This window comes from Hibiscus syriacus, unplaced genomic scaffold (assembly GCF_006381635.1).
Source record: "Hibiscus syriacus cultivar Baekdansim isolate YM2019G1 unplaced genomic scaffold, ASM638163v2 tig00110933_pilon, whole genome shotgun sequence".
NCBI lineage: Eukaryota > Viridiplantae > Streptophyta > Magnoliopsida > Malvales > Malvaceae > Hibiscus > Hibiscus syriacus.
This window is the reverse complement of record NW_024062919.1, coordinates 1,152,441-1,172,485: the sequence shown is the minus strand read 5'-3', so window position 1 is coordinate 1,172,485 and position 20,045 is coordinate 1,152,441. Positions and strand designations below refer to the sequence as shown.

Here is a 20,045-nt window from a genome sequence, read left to right as displayed (position 1 = left end):
GAAGATTTTGCATGATTTCATTGAATCTGTACAAAATGAGAAGCGAAACATGAGTCTCGTTAAAATATAATTTTATCATATCTTAGTCAAGAGGTTAACGTCAGCTCAAACGATCGTCAAATTTTTAACAAAAAATGATGAGTTTAGAACATATGAATAGTCGAGAAGTGAACAAAGCAACATCCTATAGTCGGAGGATCATTTTTGTAACTTTTGACAGCTGGGGGACTCAACAAAGCAACATCATATAGTTGATGGATCATTTATGTACTTTACCAAAAAAATATGTAGATGTTGAGATTTGAACTTTAAATTTATTATACTACGGATTCATAATTCTTTTTTTGGTATATTTTCGACGTTGAAAAAAACTTGGTAGAGAAAATAAAAGAGTAGATGAGTGGGCAAGAGTCACTAAGAGTTGGGAAATGGTGTGATTTATCAAGTGGGAATAAAGGAAGAAAATTTACCAGAACTAGTGTATTAACAATATATTAGGGAATTAGATTCCTTCCAAACATTGCTTTAATTGTATATTTCAATTGTCAAACCATTTATTTAATACAAGCACTATTGTGCCAACCAACAAAACTAGACTCCACTCGATTAATTTAGATTAGATATTATAATCTTTTTAATATAAAATTTACATTTTTAACCTTCAAAATTCTATTGTTTTTTGTCGGTCCTAAGATAAATTCCTAGCTTAGCCATTAATTTCACTGCTATTTAGAACTAAAGAGTTAAAAGCAAACCCCTTAATCCGCATCTATTTGCAAAATTTAGGTTGCTATCACTTTTTTAGATTAAAGTAAACAAATGATTTTTGATTATAAAAGCAAACCCCTTAATCCGCATCTATTTGCAAAATTTAGGTTGCTATCACTTTTTTAGATTAAAGTAAACAAATGATTTTTGATTATAAGATATTGTTTTGTTTAGTCTTTTGGTTATTATAACATATGTTCGAAAGATTCAATCATCTGACAATAAACGTTTAAACATCCTTACAAATGTCATGCTCGAATCTAAAACTTCTGAAAATAACAATAATCTCTTAATCACTAAGATCACTTAATTCGAGTTATCGTTATATTTTCTAGCTTGGGGCACATTACCATGTTCCCATGGTTTGCAAAGTGTTGGAGCAGGGCCAGGAGTACAATTTTATGTTAAAAGAAATATATTAAAAATTTTAAAATATAAAAATATAATTTTTTTTAAAGAAAACACAATTAGATAATTGATAAAATATTTAAATTATATAAAAAAATAAAAATACGATCACCCTCAACATCCCTATTCCATACTGTGTCGGAGCAGATGCCTGCATTTCACCATGTTATTAACAAGTGGTGCCCCTTTTTAATCTCCATTTGCTCTTTTATTGTACAAGACAAAGCTCTCTTGTCTTCATTTTCCTAGGACCCGGCCCTAATGTTGATTTCTAGATGTGACAATTGGGATAAAATAATAAATAATTTGAAATAATAAGATATTTCTTATCTATAAATTAAAAATATTTAATAGTCTGAATATGATAAATATGTAATTAAAGATAAATAGAAAATATAACTTAATATTTTATTTGACATCATCTATTCAAACTGTTTATTTAATTTAATATAATTATAAAAATAAAAGTTTAAATTATAATGAAAATATAATTTAAGATGAATATAAGATAATTCAAAAAATTTATCATTTTTTATTTAGGTGATGATAAAGTAGTATATGTTTGAAATTCTCTCAATCAAATAACAATGAACGTGAGACACACCTTGCAAATATCGTCGCTTAACCCTGAGACCTCTAGGGATAATAACACTTCCTTTAATCATTAAGATCATAATAAATTAAAAAAAAAACAAGACAACGTGATGAATATAAAGTATAATTTAATATTTATTTAATTTTATCTATTTATAATAATAATTATATTTTTAAATTTATATGAAGTGTAATTTAAGAGTACTATAATGTAATAAAAATAACTTTTAATTTTAAAATTATTAATAATAATAAATTTTTAAAGAAATTAAAATTTTATATTATTAAAGTTCAAAAAATGATAAATTGTGTTTATATAAAAAGTCAAATTAGCACGGTATTTTTTCTTTTTCTTTTTTTTCTAATTTTTTTCGTTGTTTGTTTGGAAAGTGATATTAAACGACTATTACCTATATTTTATCATAAGCTTTATTGTATTCTCAATTACCTATATAAAAAGTCAAATTACCTTTTCTTTTTTTGTTTGTTTATATGATGAATTCACATTGCTTTTAACTAATCCTTACTATAGGCAACTTAACTAGGGTCAACAATGGTCGGTTTGACCAGATTTCCTGACTGCTTACCTGTATGCCTACCCGCATAAGATTATAGACGAAAACAAAAAATCATTTATCAACACCATTGGCCGGTGGCCCCCGTCTACCGTATCACCATTCTGATCCTCCCACGTGTACCCATATTTTCACATTATTTTATATTGGGGAATTCTCATCTTAACCCCTAAATTATATGAACCAAATTTAATTTCGTCATAGACATATTTATAATTAGACCTTTTGAAAACTCCATATAATTTATCAGAGACAAATTTGATTATACTGTTATCATATGACTGATACCAACTATGTTATGATGAGGATACTTGTACCTCAAAGAAAGATTGAAGAGAGGATCTCATCTCCATCAAATCAATAATCTTCCTCTCTACGCCACATCATTTCCCTTAACTCCGTTTCTCCCTATGCCACTTTCACCACATTATACAAAGCTATCAATCGACGATAACTATTTCCTCTATCGACCATGATTCTCCGTTAAAATTAAAAAAGTGAATCGTTCACGATGTGGCTATTTTATTCCATCAGTAAAATAAAATTAAGTAATATAAATAAATGATTTCAAATAAATCAAATATAAAATAATTCAAATTCATAAATTATAAATTATAAAAACCCGATTAAAAAACTAAGTTTGAATATTTAAATGATTTGAACATAAAATAATGTAAATATGAAATATTCGAGCCTAAATTCACCCAAACTTAAATTCATCCGGTTTGATGTGATTGAGAGTAGATTACGGGACGAGAAACGACTGTAGAGAATCAAAGCCAAGTTGATGGTTGCTTCTTGCTTTTTCCTATATAAACCCCCCCATTGATCCTCCCAAAAATCCTCACCAGTTCTCTCTGGTTATATCCATTTCTCTCTAGAAATCTCCGCCTACAATCCATTTGATCTTTCGTGTTCCCTTCCGAGATCTGGCTAACACTCAGGATAAAGCTGTGGAGGAAACCAACAAGAACCAAGCGGTGGTTCTTGCCCTCTATGAGGCCTTAAACACTCGAGACGTAAACACCGTTCACAAAATCCTCGCCGCCGAACTCGAATGGTGGTTCCACGGTCCCACTACTCACCAGTTTTTGATGCCCCTTCTCACCGGAGCTTCATCAGACGACTCTTTCCGATTCGAGTTTGATCCCCTTTCACTCACCACCTTCGGATCCACCGTCATCGTCGAAGGCTGCGATCACAGCCGTTCAATCTCCTGGGTTCACGCCTGGACCGTAACGGATGGGATAATCACCCAAGTGAGGGAGTATCTGAACACTTCTCTCACCGTTACCAGACTCGGAAACTCTAGTCAATCTCCGCCGTCCGACTACAACAATCCACCGTCGACGGCTGAGATTACCTCGGTGCATTGCACTTCCGTCTGGGAGAGCAGCTTTTCCAACAGGGTTGGAAAGTCCGTGCCGGGTCTTGTCCTGGCAATTTAGTCATTTCACTATCTTCCTCTCTGATCAGGTGCAGCCGTGAGTAGGATAATATAATATAAATAAGAACGAGGAGTGCTCTCGTGTCAGCTCCTCATTGGTCTTGTACTTACGACAGAGAGATCAGAGATGTGAGTTCCTTGGTAGGGTTGGGACCCTTTTATTTCCACTTCAGTTTGCTGTAGGGTCTGTTTCATTTGGTGTGTTTGCGTTTTCTATCCAATGTATTTACCAGTGTGGTCCTCCTATAATGTAATGTGTTTTCATTGTGTAATAAAATTATTGTATTTTAAAAAAAATATCTTGAATTCGACTATCATGAATGAAAGTTAACTCGATTTCATCATCGATATAATTAAAATCAAGAGTCAAAAGCCATTGAATTTTCATTAAAAACATAAATTGAATTATAAAATTCTTTGAGGGACCTAATAGTAATATTACCATTAAATAACATAAATTATCTACTTTTAAGTGATATTATATATGAGATTATATGAAACGATGATAAGAGCATATTGCTTCTTTTCTTTTTCTTTTTATTAAAGATAATATCATATTGGAATCAATGTATATGGGATATATTAAGAATATAAGTAGATCTAATATTTTATTATTATTATTATTATATTATTATTATTATTATTATTATTATTATTATTATTATTATGATTGCCCTCTTGATTCTTTAGAATTTTGTCCTGATTAATTCAGATGGATCTGTGTCGCATATATGATTTTGGTGGCGAGTCTCTCGATGAGAATTTTCTTTATATATAAGACATTGAACTCGAAACATATTTAAATGAAATCAAATTATTTATCACTTGAACTAATTTAGTTATTATTTTATTATTTATTAACATAATAAATAAAATTTAAATCCAAAATTTTAAGTTTATATTTTCAAATATACGTATTTGTTACACAATTAAGTTACCAACCAACAATTTGTCTAGTGAGATAAGACACTAGATCCTTTAAGTAAGGTCAGGAGTTCGAATCTTGGCGTTTGAGAATTGAGCAAACTGGGTTGGAAGGGTTGCCTTCGCCTCTGTAGTAACCGATCTGGATTAATTCAAGAAAAATATAATCTTCAAGTGTAAATTGATAATTTAGTCCCTTTAAATTACAATGTTTTAAATTATTACAATAAAATTTCATCTAAATGATATATAATTTTCATGTAAATGAGAAATTTTCATGTTTAGTCCATTGAATTTTCAAGATTTAATTAAGTCCTATTAAAAGATATATAATTTAAGAGTTATCCCCCCTTCAAAATGATACATTTTAATTAAGTCCTATATAATTTTAGATTCAAAATGGTAAAATTATCTTTCAGTTTTCTAAAAAAAAATTGTGGTTTCACCCATAAAAAAATGTTAAAGAAATGTGTTTGTAGTCGTAACTGTTGTTGTCGTTGTTGTTATTTGAAAAAGGGGTTTAATTTGTTGTTATTTCCAGTTGATGGCAACATGGATAAGGTTCAAAGAATAATACCCACAACTTGTGAAGCCCTTGTGGTTTATTCTTGACCTTTTGAGGGCCATATATATTGTATTTAATTCAAAGATAAGAACAATGGAAAATGATTACTTAATAGGAAAAATTCAATCATCTGAACCTATTCTTATTGATAGTTGGAAATATTCTTTGAAACGTTGCGTCAAATTTCACATGTTTATAACATATACATTATCAAATATATATATACATATATATTTGCACAAGATATGGGGAATAATGTTTCCCCAAGCATATAGTGACATATGGAGACGATTTTGGTGGCAGAGGACGAAATTGAAGGAGAATGAAAATAATATGGACCAAATTTAGAAGAAAAAATAGGATCGAAATGGAAAATTTTATAAATTTTGTTCAAGAAGAAAAAAAACGCACACATTACATATTAGCACGAGCACGAGTTGAGTTGAGCGACAATGACATATGAATAAATTTGTCTTTAACCACTTAACAAATGTATATTTAAAAGATTGTATTTAAATACTTGAAAAATAAAACAATAACAAAATAATGTAAGATTTATTTCTTTACATTATCAATTCTTATATTGTTTAGATATTAGGTTTTTCAAACATATAAATATAATCTTTTAAACATACAGTAATTGAATGATTGAAGATAAAACTTACACATGTGTGTTGTCATTGATGTTAGATTAGGGCTTGTGCTAACACGTAATGTACATGTTTCTTTTTCCTTTTTAACAACATTTGTATGGTTTTTCATTTCACTCCTGTTTTTTTTTTTCTCTTTTTATATCAACACACAACGATTTAAAATTCCTACGTATTTGTTTTTATCCATTTAAATTCCAGACCCTAAAAGAGGGGACTGTGTTGTTTTTTTAATCTAAATGATCTTACGTCACATTTAGACAACTATCAATTGGACAAGTTAATCTGTCATTGACTTTTGTTTTTCATGTTTTTACACATAGTTAATTCTTTAAAACCTCTTCGTTAGTTATTGTTTTATATCTACACGTAAAGTGATTAAACAAATTTCTACGTTTTGATTATTTTACAAGTCATGAGTTTGTTTCTAGGGACAGACGTACGATCTTATGTTAGAGAGTGGATTTATAAAAATAGATTGTTAATAGAAAATATACATAGAAAATATGAAAATTTCAAAAGAGGTGACTGTCTCCACCTGCCCTTTTAATATATTTCTGATTGTTACGTCGTTTTCTTACGCTTACTAGACAATTAAAGGCTAAGACAACAACTAATGTGAGAAATAAAACCAAATAATATGTTCAAATGTGGATTGAGTGTTTGAATGCCTCAAACATCAAATGTATTAACGTATGGACAAAGATATTTTTGAAAACTTTTCTTTTATTTTCTTTTCATCACTTTTGGAATTAGTTCATTTGTTGTCTTCCAAACTTGGTGGTTGGGTTGTGATCTTGTGGATTCAAATGTCAACTCTGAAACTTTGATCCGATTCACGATATTTGTTTTCGATTCAATTTAATTTGATCATAAAAATTCGATTATTTTAGTTAAGTTTGAATTGATTTGAATTTAAATTGATTCAAAACGATTTCGGTTCAAAATAATTTAAATTTAAACTGAAAATGAAACAACAAACAATATTAAAATAATTATTTGGACCTCAAATGATTTGAACATGTAATGACTCGAACTCAAAATAACACATATTTAGAATGAATCTAATTAGGAATTATCCAAATTTAAAACTCACACAAACCAAAGTGATAAAAAAATATTTTTATTGTACTCGTACAAATATGTTGATTGTAATTATGGATGTAAATTATTTTCTAAAAGATATAGTTTGGAAAAAATGAATGAAAATTTTAAGATTTAAATTTGATTCATATTTTATATTAATATAGTCGAGACATGCTCATGGGTCGAACTAAGTCTTTTATATTGGGCTTTTGTATGCAATTAATTATTTTTAAATTTCAAATACGATTGTATTTTTTAAAATTTTAAATTTCCACGTAGTTATATTTTTTTCTATTAGTAATCTAGTTTTACATCATTTAACTTTTTACATAACTTTCTAAAAGTTTATATTATTAACATAAAATCATATCTCTATCCCGTAAAAAAATTATACATTTTCGTTTTCGTGCGTAATAACCAGCAAAGCTACAATGAAGGCATAATCCACCTCTGGATAAACTTTTATTTTGAAACTCTCTTTGCCCTTGTAGCTTTCCCATGTGTAGCTGTGGCTAACCTGTATTTTAATTCGCAATAAGCAATACTGATTCAGATAATCGATTCGAATTTTTTAATTCTGAATTCATATACTTGAATTAGAAAATTAGAAACCAAAGCAAAGGCATCAATTTTATACCTCAGCAATGACTGAAATCCCTCTCCGAACCTTGATCGAAAGAGAAGCAATACTCCCGGTCACGCGGAAATCGCCGGTGCCTTTCTTGCACCGGCTTCCTAAGTAGACGTCGAGGTTGCTTTTGATATGAAAACCACTCGATTTCTTCACACTGAAGAGAATATTGTTCGAATCCGAGTTTCCGCCTTCATGAATTTGCCATTCCTGTTTCCACGATATTGGTTGCTGCAATTTTCCAGTACCCTATGACATCATTATCCATCAACTAGACACACAAAAAATGTTGTTCATGTAACCGTGACGTGTTTGAGATTTTCGAGTGTTACGAACCTTTTCGCGGAGAGTGACGACGGGGAAGCCTGCGGGATCCGTCACGACCCTTCGCCGCTGCAAGTTCCAGACACTGCAGTCGACTCGAAGCAGAATGTTTCCGGTGGTGTCGAAGACATCGTAGTGCGAATTCGAAAACGATTGCAATTTCTTCTTCACGACAAGCTCCATCGTGTATGGGACACAGTATCTGTCCCCAACAACCTTAATCATCTCATCGCCGGTTGCCATGTTTCTGAATCTGTTTACAAATTCTTTGCTGGAAATTTAATATTGAAATTTCCTGGAAAATGAATCTCTTCCAGTGTGGGAAACATGGTGCTATACAAGTCTAGTTCTATGAACCTAATTTTCAACAAAATCACGTCGCATTATAAATACGATTAATACGACGCTCGAATATCTATAAAATCATTTCCTTTCATGAACTTGACATCTTTAAACGTGAAAAACAAGTATTTTGAAAATTAAAAAACATACCTGCAAATGTTCATTTTTTTAAACCGACAACTTGACAATCACTTTATGTGCGTACAGATATGCATATAAAGTCGATATAAAAACATACCTTCAAAAACATACCTTCAGATCATTTCGAGTTTAGATTATCATCAAATGAAGTTGAAAAAGACCGATGAGAATGGGGAAGATAAAAATTGGAGAGTTTTAAAGGAATAAACTTGTTAATTTGTTTGTGATTTTTGATGAATTGTTAGAGTTAACACACCAATAATCTAGGGATGGTGGAGATTTTTTTTTGATGAAAATTAGACCGAAACAAATTCATGGATGAGAGAGAGGACTAAACAATTGTATTTTGGAAAAGTGTAAAAATATATATTTTCTTAAATAAGTAGTTTTTTTTTTTAAAAGACTATTTTTATTATTATTTTGATCATTAACATTTATAAAGTTTCATTTCAATCACTTATATTATCAATTTATTATAAATTAACCACGAATAATTATTTATGGTTATTCTAATAACAAACCGCTAACTTGATAAGACAAATAATAAAATAAGCTATGTTTGTTATTAATAACAATATGTGAAATTGTGTGTTAATAACACTAAGGAAGATTGAATATTGTAATGCTATAAAAAAATTGTATGTCAATTCATGTTTTCTTAAAAAAAAATTGCATGAGACCTACTAATACAATTTATTTAGGTTAGTGACGGAGCTTAACTCCCGATTTTTGAAATAATTATTTTTTAAAAGAAAAATACATTATAAAATGTGTATATATAGCGTAAATTTCGATTATTATTTCTTTCATGAAGTTTCTTTAACAGAATAGCCTCTTAAGAGGCTGAATAAATCAATACGAATTTAGTAGAAAAAAGTTAAAATTATCTAAATATTATGCAAGATTGTTGATTTTTTTTTTTTCAATTTTCCATCAATTAACATAATATAACAACATAAAAATTTGATTTTTCTTTAATGAAATTTTTATTTTTATTTAAAAATACTATAAAAATAAGAGGAGAGCCAATAATACCATAGTTTGAGAAATAGTGGGAAAAAACAATATTGAAATAGAAAGAATCTTAGAAAAAAAATTAACTTATAGGACAAGCTTAAAAAAAAAGTTAAATTCATGTATATGTTACCAAATTTGTTAACAACCATATCAATACTTACGTCAAATATTAATGATATGTAATTTAATTAACATCATTTAGATATTTAAATAATTTGATTGATAAAATTAAACTATTAATGATTAAATTGAAAATATTAATAATATGTAATTTAATTAACATCATTTAGATATTTAATTTATCCTAAATTTTATGATTAGATAAATTTAATTATATGTTTTTTATGGTAGGTCTTGTTTATCTAGTTTTGAATGAATTTGGTTCGAAATGATAAAATAATCAAATTTTTTTTAGGATTGGATGAGTAACACGCTAAGAATCTGTCTATACCTTAACACTTTTCAAAGATATTAATTATTTACTTATTGAAAAAAAATAAGTGTTTAAATTACACTTAAATTAACTTTAAATATTTAAAGAATTTTTTTGTTAAAAATAGGCGTCTAATATTTTCGACGTTACACTTTTAGGTACCTGCTGTTAAATTTGATCGTTAAGTGACGCGTTTCAGGTATATAAAAGTTTTGAAAATTTTATTTAATTTTTTTGAAAATTTATTTGCATGACACGTGTCACTTAACAGTAGTCTTGACACCTAAAAGTATAACGTTGGAGACGTTATACACCTATTTTTAATAAAAATTTATTTAAGTATCTAAAGTTAATTTTAAGAGTAATTTGAGCATTTATTTTACATGAAGCCTTAATTATTTTACCAGTAAACTTTAAATTATTTTTATAAACCAGTAGGTTTAGTGAGAAAATATATTAGATTTCTTAAATAAAATTAAGAGTCTGAATTCTAATATTTGCCCGTGAAGTAAATTGGATTGAGAGAGTTTCCCATAATATGTCTCTATAAAATCTGATATAGTTTAGTCAATTAATAAATTAAAAAATTGATGTTTTAAAAAAAAATCTAAAATGTGAAAAAAATCTAATTGCTTTTGCTTTGGGACATGTCTCATTAAAACAGTCACCATGAAAATAAGATCAGATAAGGGAAAAGAAAGCACAAAAACAAAGTACTAAAAATAGTAAACCCATTTCTTCCAATTCTCTGCTTCTAATTCGTTGATTTTTTTTGGTTCTAAAAACTAGGAGTATAACTCTGGGTTTCAAAAATCTAAAATGTGAAAAAAATCTAATTGCTTTTGCTTTGGGACATGTCTCATTAAAACAGTCACCATGAAATAAGATCAGATAAGGGAAAAGAAAGCACAAAAACAAAGTACTAAAAATAGTAAACCCATTTCTTCCAATTCTCTGCTTCTAATTCGTTGATTTTTTTTGGTTCTAAAAACTAGGAGTATAACTCTGGGTTTCAAAAACTGTTTGTTTTATGGGGAAATCAATTGTTTGCACGACGAAAGGCCAAGACTTTGCAAAAGCAGTCCCATCAGACAAACTCCACGGGCCAAAACACGTCAAACCCATATCCAGAAACAGAGTTTCTTGCCGCGAAAAGGCGAGGCCGAGTGGCGTCCGTCTCAACTCAGAGCGAGTCAATCAGAAGGCAATGGATAATAATAATAATACCTGGGGTGACCAGGACCGGGTTCCGCTGGCTCAGGTGGTTTCCGAGTTGGTAAAAGGATGGTTCCAAGACACTCTTAAGGAGGCCAAGGCCGGTGATACCAACATGCAAATCCTTGTTGGACAGATGTATTGCAATGGCTATGGTGTTCCTAAAGATGTTCAACAGGTCCCTCTCTTTCTCTCTTTAGTTTTCCATATTCAATTTGATTCACGGAGTTATATATTCTTGAAAAAAAGGCCTAATTTGATTCATTTTGTTGCTTTTCATGTTCTTTGTGTTCTTGCAACTTTTCTTGCGATGTAGTAAATAGTATTCCAAATGCCTAGGAAATCTGGGAATTGGTTCTCAAATTAGTATTTCTTTTATTGAGAAAAATGTTGCATTAATTGGAATCTTGATTGATTGCTTTTTATATGGAAAATTCTTGCATTTCTCTGCAAGAGAAGGTGCTTTCATGTCACTGAACTTGTTCCTATATTGGTGCTTGATGACACCTGAAAGTTTCATTCATGGTGTGCTTGTTAACTCGGAATCATGTTGGTATTAGCTAATCGATTCTTCTGAAATTAGGGGCATGCTTGGATCGGTAAAGCTTCAAGGAGCAGATCTTCCGTATGGAAAGTTAGTGATAAGCGTCCAGGTACTCTCCCTGGCTCCCTCTCTGCTAAACTACGGTCGATAACTGCTTTCTTGGATGATCATTCTTACGGTTTCCTTCAGGTTACAACGCCAGTGACTCAGACTCTGATGAACCGAGGGGTGATGCACAATGAGCTTGAACTTGTATTCCTTTTAAAATTGTCAGCAAATACGTAAGTTGTATTCAATTGTTGGTTCTCCATTTCTTGTTACTTGAAAGAATCAAATAAACAGAAATTTTCCTCATTATCTTGATTTTGGCTATCTCTCTATCATTGTGCCTCACTTGATTATGTTTCGGTTATTCGAGATATATGAATAAAGCGCTGGTCTCTTCTATTGGCGAAACTTGCATATAAGTGTAGACTTCTTTTTGATGTATATCGGTCTATGATAGTTGATTGATTGTTTATATGCTCCGTTATCTCTTCGTTAGGATTTATGCGGATTCCGGTTGGTACTGCTCAAATTTAGTGTCATATTGATGCAAAAGAGTATAAGATTTGTAATAATCAAATTCATAATAAATTAGAACACTCTGTATATCATTTGAACAGTTATTACAATTCACAACAACTTAATTAGGGCAATCCTTTGTTTCTTTATGCTGGTTTAGATGGTCACTTCTATCTGGAACAGCGTCAGTTGCCTTGTCTTTTGTTCTTTCTCCATTCCCATGGCTTCTCAGGATTTGTTGAAGCCCATAAACCGACTCTTTTTGCTCGAGCCTCTTGTTCCCACTAGTTTTATTCAATCACATGATGTTCAGAATTGGCAGAAAAAAGTTTTAGCAGAAAGGAATGGTGTAACGATCAGGTTTCAAGATGTCTCTACCGAGCATCAGTTAGAATTTTAGCCATCAATGTATTGTCTTCTTTGGGCACCTATAGGTACCAAAAGAAAACAATACCTTTGATGAGCAAACCTAGTGGTGACAGCCGAAATTCGATGCGTAAGGTGATGCGGAAAAGACATCCTGAAACCAAGATTGTTATGGTTGGTTACTCACAGTTTCGAGCTCTACACGGTTGTCGTAAGCCGAGTAATGCCATGCAAGCCCCTTTTTCAGCAGTACTTCCTGTTCAAGATGGAGATTGTTAGAGAAATCTGCTCTTATGAGGTAAACCAGGAGATGAAAGTGTTACATTCGAAGATAAATACCTGAACAAATTTGCCATTGCAGTATATATCACCAACACATCGGCCATATCGATCTTCGTCGTAGACAACAACCCTTAAACATTTCCCTTGAATAAGCTTCACCAGCTCTGCTTTTGCTTCTTTGCCGTATGGCATCGAACTCTCCGGCGCATCGATACCCCTGTTTCATTGCACTGTCATGATATTTAGCTGATGAAACATCGACATTTCACGAAGGAACTAATGTTACCTTAACCGGATCCGATACTTTCTAGCGAGGATCTCCTGATTCTGAAGATTTAAGAATCTGTAATTGTTAAGAAGATAAACTGTATTAGTAACCATCAGTTTTAAGAGATAATATAGGAAACTCGAATGATTTAAATTGTTGAACCTGTATCCCGAATTAGTAATTTTCTTGTGAAGTTCATTGGCTTTTGTATGGTTCTTGGCAGCACACGCTTTCGATCTTTGATCGGCAGCCAATCGGACTTCTCGAGGTAAGTTAGCTGACTCTCTAGGATCTGTAGTACTTACATAAACTGTTATGGTATCTCCATCTGGTACTGCTTTCAGATCCACCTAATTATTTCAACTCCATTATCCATGTCAATACTTATGTTCGACTCATATTCATTCACGTTTCAAGCATAAATCTGTACCCGAATCTGAAGTTTCGAGAAAGATGGTCCATACCGGTAAAGTCTGCAATTCGAACTTGACTGCTTGAGACGATGATGTTGGGCCGCTAGCAGAAGGCTGCTGAGGAAGTCCATAGTATGCCAACAATCCCTGAAAACATTAAAAACAAACTTGTCATAATCTGAATCAAATGATGTAAGATTTAATGGTGGTTTCTGCAACTTTGCACCTCAACATCTGCCTTTTGGTGTCTCTTCAACGTCTGAACGACAAACCTTGAAGCTTCCTCCGGCGTTTTCGGCGGCGGTTTGGCTTCTCTCCAAGCATCTAATAGCTTTCTATACCTTCATCATCAGTTGTCATATTTCAGACAAAACAAAAAACTAAGTACAAACATATCATTATTGTCGGAGAATTGTTCATAATTAAATTACCAGTTGGCCTGAGCTTTCTTGGACGAAACCACATGATTACTTAGCCCTTCAGGAACCTAAAACAAATTTGGAAACACAATCTTAACGAAAATCAAAGCAAAACCAGATTCGTTCTTTAGCTTTATTGAAGGAACAAAGATTGAAAAGTTGAAGAAAGATTACCTGAGAGGTGGTATCGAATTGGAATAGATCATGGGAGAGAGCTGAAACACCGTCGTCGGAGGTTGGGACACCGTGGGAGCCTCCAGCTGTGGTGGGCTTGCAGCAACGGCTATACAAAAATCTCAGAGCATTCCCCATAGAAAAAATCTGATCTTTTTTTTTCTTCCGAAGTTGCAGAGATTTATGAAAGGAGAGAGCCTTGAGAAACAAAAAAACGAATGAAGAATTACAGAGGGACACGTGGTTAGGTTTGATTGGTGGATAATGATTAACAGTTTAGATCTGTAAACTGTACGCTGTTAAAGTTCCAAGTCAACGGTTTCCTTTTTTCGTATATTGTAAGAAACGTTTGCGTGTGTGAGATTGCTCGGAGGAATTCCCGGTCTGGGGGCCGGTTGTGTTTCATGTGTATTTTATTTCTAAAAAGAAAAACATTTGGGTTAATATGTTATGTGGGTTTTTATATTAATATAAAATTATTTTTTATATGTTATGTTTTAAATAAAATTATAAAAATATTTTGAAAACATTCATGAAGTCTACACATACCGCCATATATTAACTACGTCGAAAATTTAATGTTTTTAAAAATAATTTTATTTTAAAAAATAAAAAATTAATTATTTTGAAAAAAATGCAAGATTAATTTTACGATTTTTTAAAAAATTGATGGTGAACTTTAAATAAAAAATAAATACCAAAATGAAAAAATGTAATTGTGGACTTAAATTTATCATTATATCTAAAAATTATATAAAACAATTGATAAATATTTTTTATTGACGAATAAATAATCTCTTATATATTTTATCTTTTTCAAAGCTTTTTTTTATTGAATCAAATTATTTCTAATATTTTTTATCAAATGCATCAAAAGAAATATAATGATACACCTTAAGAATGAGTTCAAATTCCGTCAACAATAAAATATTTAATTTTATTTATTAGGATTAATTGTGATTATCGGTAAGAGATTACTAGAAACCATCTATAACATATTGATAAAATTGTGTAAACATATTTTAATTATTTTACAAAATAGTATTCATTTAAAAAACATCTATCAACCGTACTTTATAGACTCTAAAAAATAAAAACAATATCAACAATGTTTAAACCTGATATTAACATTAATCATAGATAATTAGGAAAAATTACTATAATCGAAAATTCTATAAATTATGCATTATGGAAATTTTATAGAAAAGATAATTTTGTTAGAATAATACCTTTTTCAGCAAGTATTGCGCACGTTGTTTCTTTTTGAATGAAACTCGTACAGATTTTAGTCCATCGTTTTTTATTTTTTTCATTTTGACTTTGGGCGACATCAACGTAGAAAAGACCGTCTGAATGATCTGTTACGTAGATAAAGACACTCCCTCTAAAACGCGCTTTTTGAAGAGCGTTTTCACGTTGGTGTGTCTTTATTAAAAAGATGCCCGTTAATAATATTATTTGGGTTCCATTCGAGAAAAAAAGAAAAGAAAAGAAAAGGTATGGCTCTAATGCGCAAAACATATATATATATATATATATATATTTCCTTGGCCAAATTAGGGTGCCCAAAAATGTAAAAATGAGAATAACGAGAAAGAAATAGCTAAAATGTAGTAGTTAAAAACAGCTGGTGAGTGCCTAATGAGAAATCGTAAGCTCCATTAATCTCAAAGGATACTCTCCGTATTCTTCGTCTTCCTCTAATGTTTTCATCCACCCTCTTCCTCCATTGTATCAGAGTATAAACAATAAAGCTTTTGTGAAATGATCGTTGAGGCAAACCCCAATGGCTGATTCATCTGCTGACCATGATTTGGATCCCAGATACCGGATCGACGGATCATGTTGGAAATTCATTCCGGTCATCTCCGACGGATTCTTCAACGAGAAAGAAGGTGAAAGCATTTTCAAACATCAGCTCATTCTTCTGCAACTGCAGTTGGCTCTCATCTTCATCCTTGCCACCACCATTCACCTCTGTCTAAGGCACTTCTATTTGCCTCGTCTCATCTCAGAAGTCCTGGTATTCCCCTTTGTTCCTTGCACATATCACATAGATTGTTCGTATAATATCCGTTTATTAAACTAAATAAATGAGTATGAACAAAATTTTATGTTCATTTAATAAACTAACAAATACAAACGAAAATGTGTTCGGTATATTCACAAACATACCCGTTTATTGGTTCTTTATCAAATTGTTTATAAGTTTGTTTACTTTTTCATTTCCTTTTTATTTTTTATATTTTAAATATTAGTGAAGATAATGAGTACATTGAACATAAAATAAATTTTTTTGAGTTTAAACTATGAAATCTAAGGTACTTAAGGACTAATGGCATAATTTCATTATTTGTTTTGACTCATAAATAAAATGGTAAAAAGTGTTTGTTGTCAACATAAACAAATATACTCGCAAACGTTGAATGAATATGTTTGTGAACATTAAATAAATATGTTCGGGAACGTTAAACGAACGAATACGAACACTTTTAAAAAATAAATAAATAAACATGAACATGATAATGAAAATTTAACGAATTGAACATGAACACTTTAAAAAATAAACCAACAAACACGAAAAAAGTTATGTTGTTCAAGTTTGATTGATTTACACCCTTAATATCACATATGTAGCATGTTTTTACGTCGTTTTGTTTTGTCCCAAAAGGACCAAACTGAAGGATGTTTCATGTTTGAATGTTGTGCAAATGGCAGTCAGGTGTGATTCTCGGTCCGACGATACTCGGCCGGTACCTTCCGGATGTTTCGGCCACCTTGTTCTCCCGACATGCGGTGAAAGTCCTGTCGACGTTGACACGGTTCGGGTACTTGTTTTTCATGTTCTTGATCGGTGTGAAGATGGATGTGAACCTTGTAAGGAAATCTGGTAGAAGGGAATGGACTATAGGCTCCATTGTTATCATCTTCCCCATTCTGTTCATTGTTTCCGCTGCCCAAACCATTAGCTTAAAGGTGGACAAGGTCGAAGAAGATGCCCAGCAATGGGTTTCTCTTTTCGCAGGCTTGTTCATGTTAACTTCATTTCCAGTGGTGGCCATTCTCCTAATGCATCTCAAGATCATCAACTCCGAGTTGGGAAACCTTACTCTGTCATCAGCGTTGATTAGTGACTTAATAAGTGTAGTGATTGTCAATTTGGATAAAATGGACAAGCTAAGTAAATTGGCGTCGGACCGTGTCGCTCTCAAGTCGACGTTCCTCGTTATCGTCCTCATCATGTTTGTCGTGATGATTTTACGAGGGATGATATACTGGATCATCCGACGAACACCGGAAGGGAAGCCGGTCAAAGATGCTTACCTCTTCTTTGTTATTATAGCGTTACTAGTTGTTGCAGTTGCTGGTGAAAATGCTGGACTTCAATACATGTATGGTCCATTTATACTAGGCTTGACAGTGCCAACAGGGCATCCCTTGGCTTCAACACTGATAGAGAAACTAGACACCATTGTAGCAGGTTGGATGCTTCCACTTATGTCGACTTATTGCGGATTCAGATCGGATTTGTGGGTACTCAAAAGACGACCGCCTGCTTGGATAGTTTTTACGGTTACTTTCGGAGTTTTGTTTAAGATGGCATGTGGGTTCATCTCTGCAATTTGTTTGAAAGTGCCTCTGAAGGATGCCACTGCAATGGCACTGATGTTAACATCCAAAGGCATAATAGAATTAGGTTGTTTTGCCACGAATGTAGACAAGACGGTACTCGATCCAGAATCTCTTCGAATCACTTTTTTAATCTGTCCTTTTACTTGGTCATAAGCCAAGGCTGTTTTGTTTATATCTCTCTTTGTTGCCCTTAATTTCAGGATATTGACCCTCAAGAATTCTCCTGGGCCGTATTGTCTGTATCGTTTTACGCAGCACTTGTGCCAATAGTTACCAGAAAGCTTTATGATCCATCAAAGACATACAGAGGTTACCAGAAACGAACCGTCTTGAACTCGTCTCTAAACGAGGGTGTCCGAGTGCTGGCCTGTGCACATAGGAAAGATGATGCATTGTCTGCAATCAAGCTACTTCAACTTACAAATCCATTCATAGGGACTCCCCTGTCGGTTTTCGGGCTTTACTTGGAAGAACTGGTCGGTGGATCGAGTCCACTCCTCCTTAATCACCAATTAGGCCAAAAGAGTTGTTCCGAAGGTGGTCACTGGCAACCGATCATCGACGTTTTCAATCACTTTAAGAACCAATGCAGTAAACCAACACAAGTTCAAGTTTACACAGCAATATCACCTCAATCACTAATGCATGAAGACGTTTGCTGGGTTTCCTTTCAAAATTCAGTAGCATTAATAATACTTCCATTCCATAGGAAAAGGAACAGGAAAGGGAAGATAATAGCTGATTCCAAAGAATTGAGGGCCTTCAACATTAGAGTAATGAACAAGGCACCTTGTTCAGTAGGCATTCTAGTAGATCGTGACCGATCCCGTTGGTTACCAATGGCGGACAAATCATCCACGTATCGTGTATGCGTGCTTTACTTGGGAGGCAAGGATGACCGAGAGGCTCTTGCCATCGGACGAAGGATGAAAGGATGGCCTTCGGTTTACCTAACCGTCATTCGGTGCAAAGAGGACGATGCTCAACAGGGATGGGAAGCTATGTTAGATGAGGAGTGCTTGAGAGATATAAAACACCAAAGCAGGGAGAACAACAATGTTTTCTACAAGGAAGAGATAGCAAGACATGGGGCAGACACATCATTGATTGTTGGTTCCCTGTTGGACGAAAACTATGATCTTATCTTAGTGGGACGACACTCGGACTCTTCCTCGCCGCTCGTGGAAGGCTTATCGGCATGGGTAGATTTGCCAGAGCTCGGGGCCATCGGAGATATGCTAGCTTCTTCAGAGATCAGTAAAACAGTTTCTGTGTTTGTGGTGCAACAACAGGTGCTTGGAAATTGAGTGAAACATCACTCTTTTCCGTGAGAGAATTGAAGGGCTGGATGCATTCTTTCATGCAAAGATCAATATTGCTTTAAATGGGCAAGTGATCCAAAGAGACCAAGAACATGCCATTGGATTCAGATAAACACCAACATTATCGTACGTTATGCATATGTACCCTAGTAATTGATATCTAAACTTTAGGATATTAATTTTTTTGCATATACGTGTAAGAATTGTGGTAGTAAAGTATATTATCTTAAATCCAGATGAAGAACGATACAAGATATTTTCTTTATATTTTTCACCTGATGATCTAATTTTATATCTAAATTTGTAATTTCATACCTCTTGAGTTTCTAATATAACTTTCTATAATTTTAAAAATATTTTTTAGAATTTACTATTATTTTTTTGCATTTTAAACCTATAATTTTAAGGTATTGATCGTGAGTTAACAAATAATTTTCGTGCCGTTTCTTTTAGACAAAAAAGAGATATGCACCAAGATAATCTTCTCCAGTCCTATTTCTTCGTCTCGGCCTTGAAACGTTTAGGCCATAGCATTTGTTGAGCTACTGATGATAACTTGTGGATACCCTTCAAATTTGCTTACAATGGATCCCTTATCACACATTTTCTTTGCGATCATATTCTACATGATAAGTCATATGTGTTTAAAGTGATAGTGTATTACATGTTACATGTACATAAGTGATGAAGCGACTTAATTTTAGTTATCATATTATTATTTTTTTACATAAATGATCATTTATGTTATAACTTTTTTTCTTAGTCGCCTAAAATTAATTTTAGTTATCAATTAAACGAAAACGACGATGTGACATGATATTAAAATTATTTTAGTCTTTAAAATTTATATATTTTATTTAAATTTAATCATAATTTAAAATAATTCTTTAAATATTTGAGTTAAACTCCGATTTTTCATCCTTTCCCCTCCTTTTTGTTT

At 32.3% G+C, this 20,045-nt stretch overlaps 5 protein-coding genes across 6 annotated transcripts; 3 read left to right on the top strand and 2 right to left on the bottom strand.

The window, feature by feature from the left end:
- Positions 1-3,184: 3,184 nt before the first annotated feature.
- On the top strand, positions 3,185-4,029 carry LOC120146988 (wound-induced protein 1-like). The gene is made up of 2 exons (XM_039160464.1): positions 3,185-3,862; positions 3,900-4,029. Exon 1 carries the CDS (start codon positions 3,440-3,442, stop codon positions 3,791-3,793), a length of 354 nt encoding a protein of 117 aa, XP_039016395.1. The 5' UTR covers positions 3,185-3,439; the 3' UTR covers positions 3,794-3,862; positions 3,900-4,029.
- A 3,371-nt stretch (positions 4,030-7,400) lies between these two features.
- LOC120147047 (protein LURP-one-related 14-like) lies at positions 7,401-8,281 on the bottom strand. The gene is made up of 3 exons (XM_039160513.1): positions 7,985-8,281; positions 7,655-7,897; positions 7,401-7,534 (listed from the first exon to the last, which is right to left on the bottom strand). Exons 1-3 carry the CDS (start codon positions 8,213-8,215, stop codon positions 7,406-7,408), a joined length of 603 nt encoding a protein of 200 aa, XP_039016444.1. The 5' UTR covers positions 8,216-8,281; the 3' UTR covers positions 7,401-7,405.
- A 2,601-nt stretch (positions 8,282-10,882) lies between these two features.
- Positions 10,883-12,018, top strand: LOC120147227. The gene is made up of 3 exons (XM_039160665.1): positions 10,883-11,298; positions 11,704-11,773; positions 11,854-12,018. Exons 1-3 carry the CDS (start codon positions 10,936-10,938, stop codon positions 11,904-11,906), a joined length of 486 nt encoding a protein of 161 aa, XP_039016596.1. The 5' UTR covers positions 10,883-10,935; the 3' UTR covers positions 11,907-12,018.
- A 275-nt stretch (positions 12,019-12,293) lies between these two features.
- On the bottom strand, positions 12,294-14,303 carry LOC120147226 (staphylococcal-like nuclease CAN1). Of its 2 annotated transcripts, XM_039160664.1 has the most exons (9): positions 14,151-14,303; positions 13,989-14,044; positions 13,784-13,898; positions 13,609-13,704; positions 13,307-13,494; positions 13,163-13,219; positions 12,934-13,093; positions 12,782-12,850; positions 12,294-12,512 (listed from the first exon to the last, which is right to left on the bottom strand). In XM_039160664.1, exons 1-9 carry the CDS (start codon positions 14,286-14,288, stop codon positions 12,414-12,416), a joined length of 978 nt encoding a protein of 325 aa, XP_039016595.1. In that variant the 5' UTR covers positions 14,289-14,303; the 3' UTR covers positions 12,294-12,413. The 2 variants fall into 2 exon arrangements, with proteins under 2 accessions (XP_039016595.1, XP_039016594.1); XM_039160663.1 differs by having other exon boundaries at positions 13,163-13,494.
- Positions 14,304-15,936: 1,633 nt separating this feature from the next.
- Positions 15,937-19,249, top strand: LOC120147093 (cation/H(+) antiporter 4-like). The gene is made up of 3 exons (XM_039160544.1): positions 15,937-16,173; positions 16,869-17,876; positions 17,984-19,249. Exons 1-3 carry the CDS (start codon positions 15,937-15,939, stop codon positions 19,088-19,090), a joined length of 2,352 nt encoding a protein of 783 aa, XP_039016475.1. The 3' UTR covers positions 19,091-19,249.
- The last annotated feature ends 796 nt before the right edge of the window (positions 19,250-20,045 follow it).

What these genes read in the sequence shown, in the direction of transcription:
- LOC120146988 (XM_039160464.1), top strand. Translation starts at nt 3,440, where the DNA reads ATGCCCCTTCTCACCGGAGCTTCATCAGACGACTCTTTCCGATTCGAG.
- LOC120147047 (XM_039160513.1), bottom strand. Translation starts at nt 8,215, where the DNA reads ATGGCAACCGGCGATGAGATGATTAAGGTTGTTGGGGACAGATACTGT. An exon ending in TCGTCACTCTCCGCGAAAAG is followed by an intron (nt 7,898 to 7,984) that starts GTTCGTAACACT and finishes ATGATGTCATAG; the next exon opens with GGTACTGGAAAATTGCAGCA. An exon ending in GGATTTCAGTCATTGCTGAG is followed by an intron (nt 7,535 to 7,654) that starts GTATAAAATTGA and finishes ATTAAAATACAG; the next exon opens with GTTAGCCACAGCTACACATG.
- LOC120147227 (XM_039160665.1), top strand. Translation starts at nt 10,936, where the DNA reads ATGGGGAAATCAATTGTTTGCACGACGAAAGGCCAAGACTTTGCAAAA. An exon ending in TTCCTAAAGATGTTCAACAG is followed by an intron (nt 11,299 to 11,703) that starts GTCCCTCTCTTT and finishes TTCTGAAATTAG; the next exon opens with GGGCATGCTTGGATCGGTAA. An exon ending in AGTTAGTGATAAGCGTCCAG is followed by an intron (nt 11,774 to 11,853) that starts GTACTCTCCCTG and finishes GGTTTCCTTCAG; the next exon opens with GTTACAACGCCAGTGACTCA.
- LOC120147226 (XM_039160663.1), bottom strand. Translation starts at nt 14,288, where the DNA reads ATGGGGAATGCTCTGAGATTTTTGTATAGCCGTTGCTGCAAGCCCACC. An exon ending in AAGAAAGCTCAGGCCAACTG is followed by an intron (nt 13,899 to 13,988) that starts GTAATTTAATTA and finishes CTGATGATGAAG; the next exon opens with GTATAGAAAGCTATTAGATG. An exon ending in AAGTATCGGATCCGGTTAAG is followed by an intron (nt 13,094 to 13,162) that starts GTAACATTAGTT and finishes GCAATGAAACAG; the next exon opens with GGGTATCGATGCGCCGGAGA.
- LOC120147093 (XM_039160544.1), top strand. Translation starts at nt 15,937, where the DNA reads ATGGCTGATTCATCTGCTGACCATGATTTGGATCCCAGATACCGGATC. An exon ending in GTCTCATCTCAGAAGTCCTG is followed by an intron (nt 16,174 to 16,868) that starts GTATTCCCCTTT and finishes TGCAAATGGCAG; the next exon opens with TCAGGTGTGATTCTCGGTCC. An exon ending in CCACGAATGTAGACAAGACG is followed by an intron (nt 17,877 to 17,983) that starts GTACTCGATCCA and finishes CCTTAATTTCAG; the next exon opens with GATATTGACCCTCAAGAATT.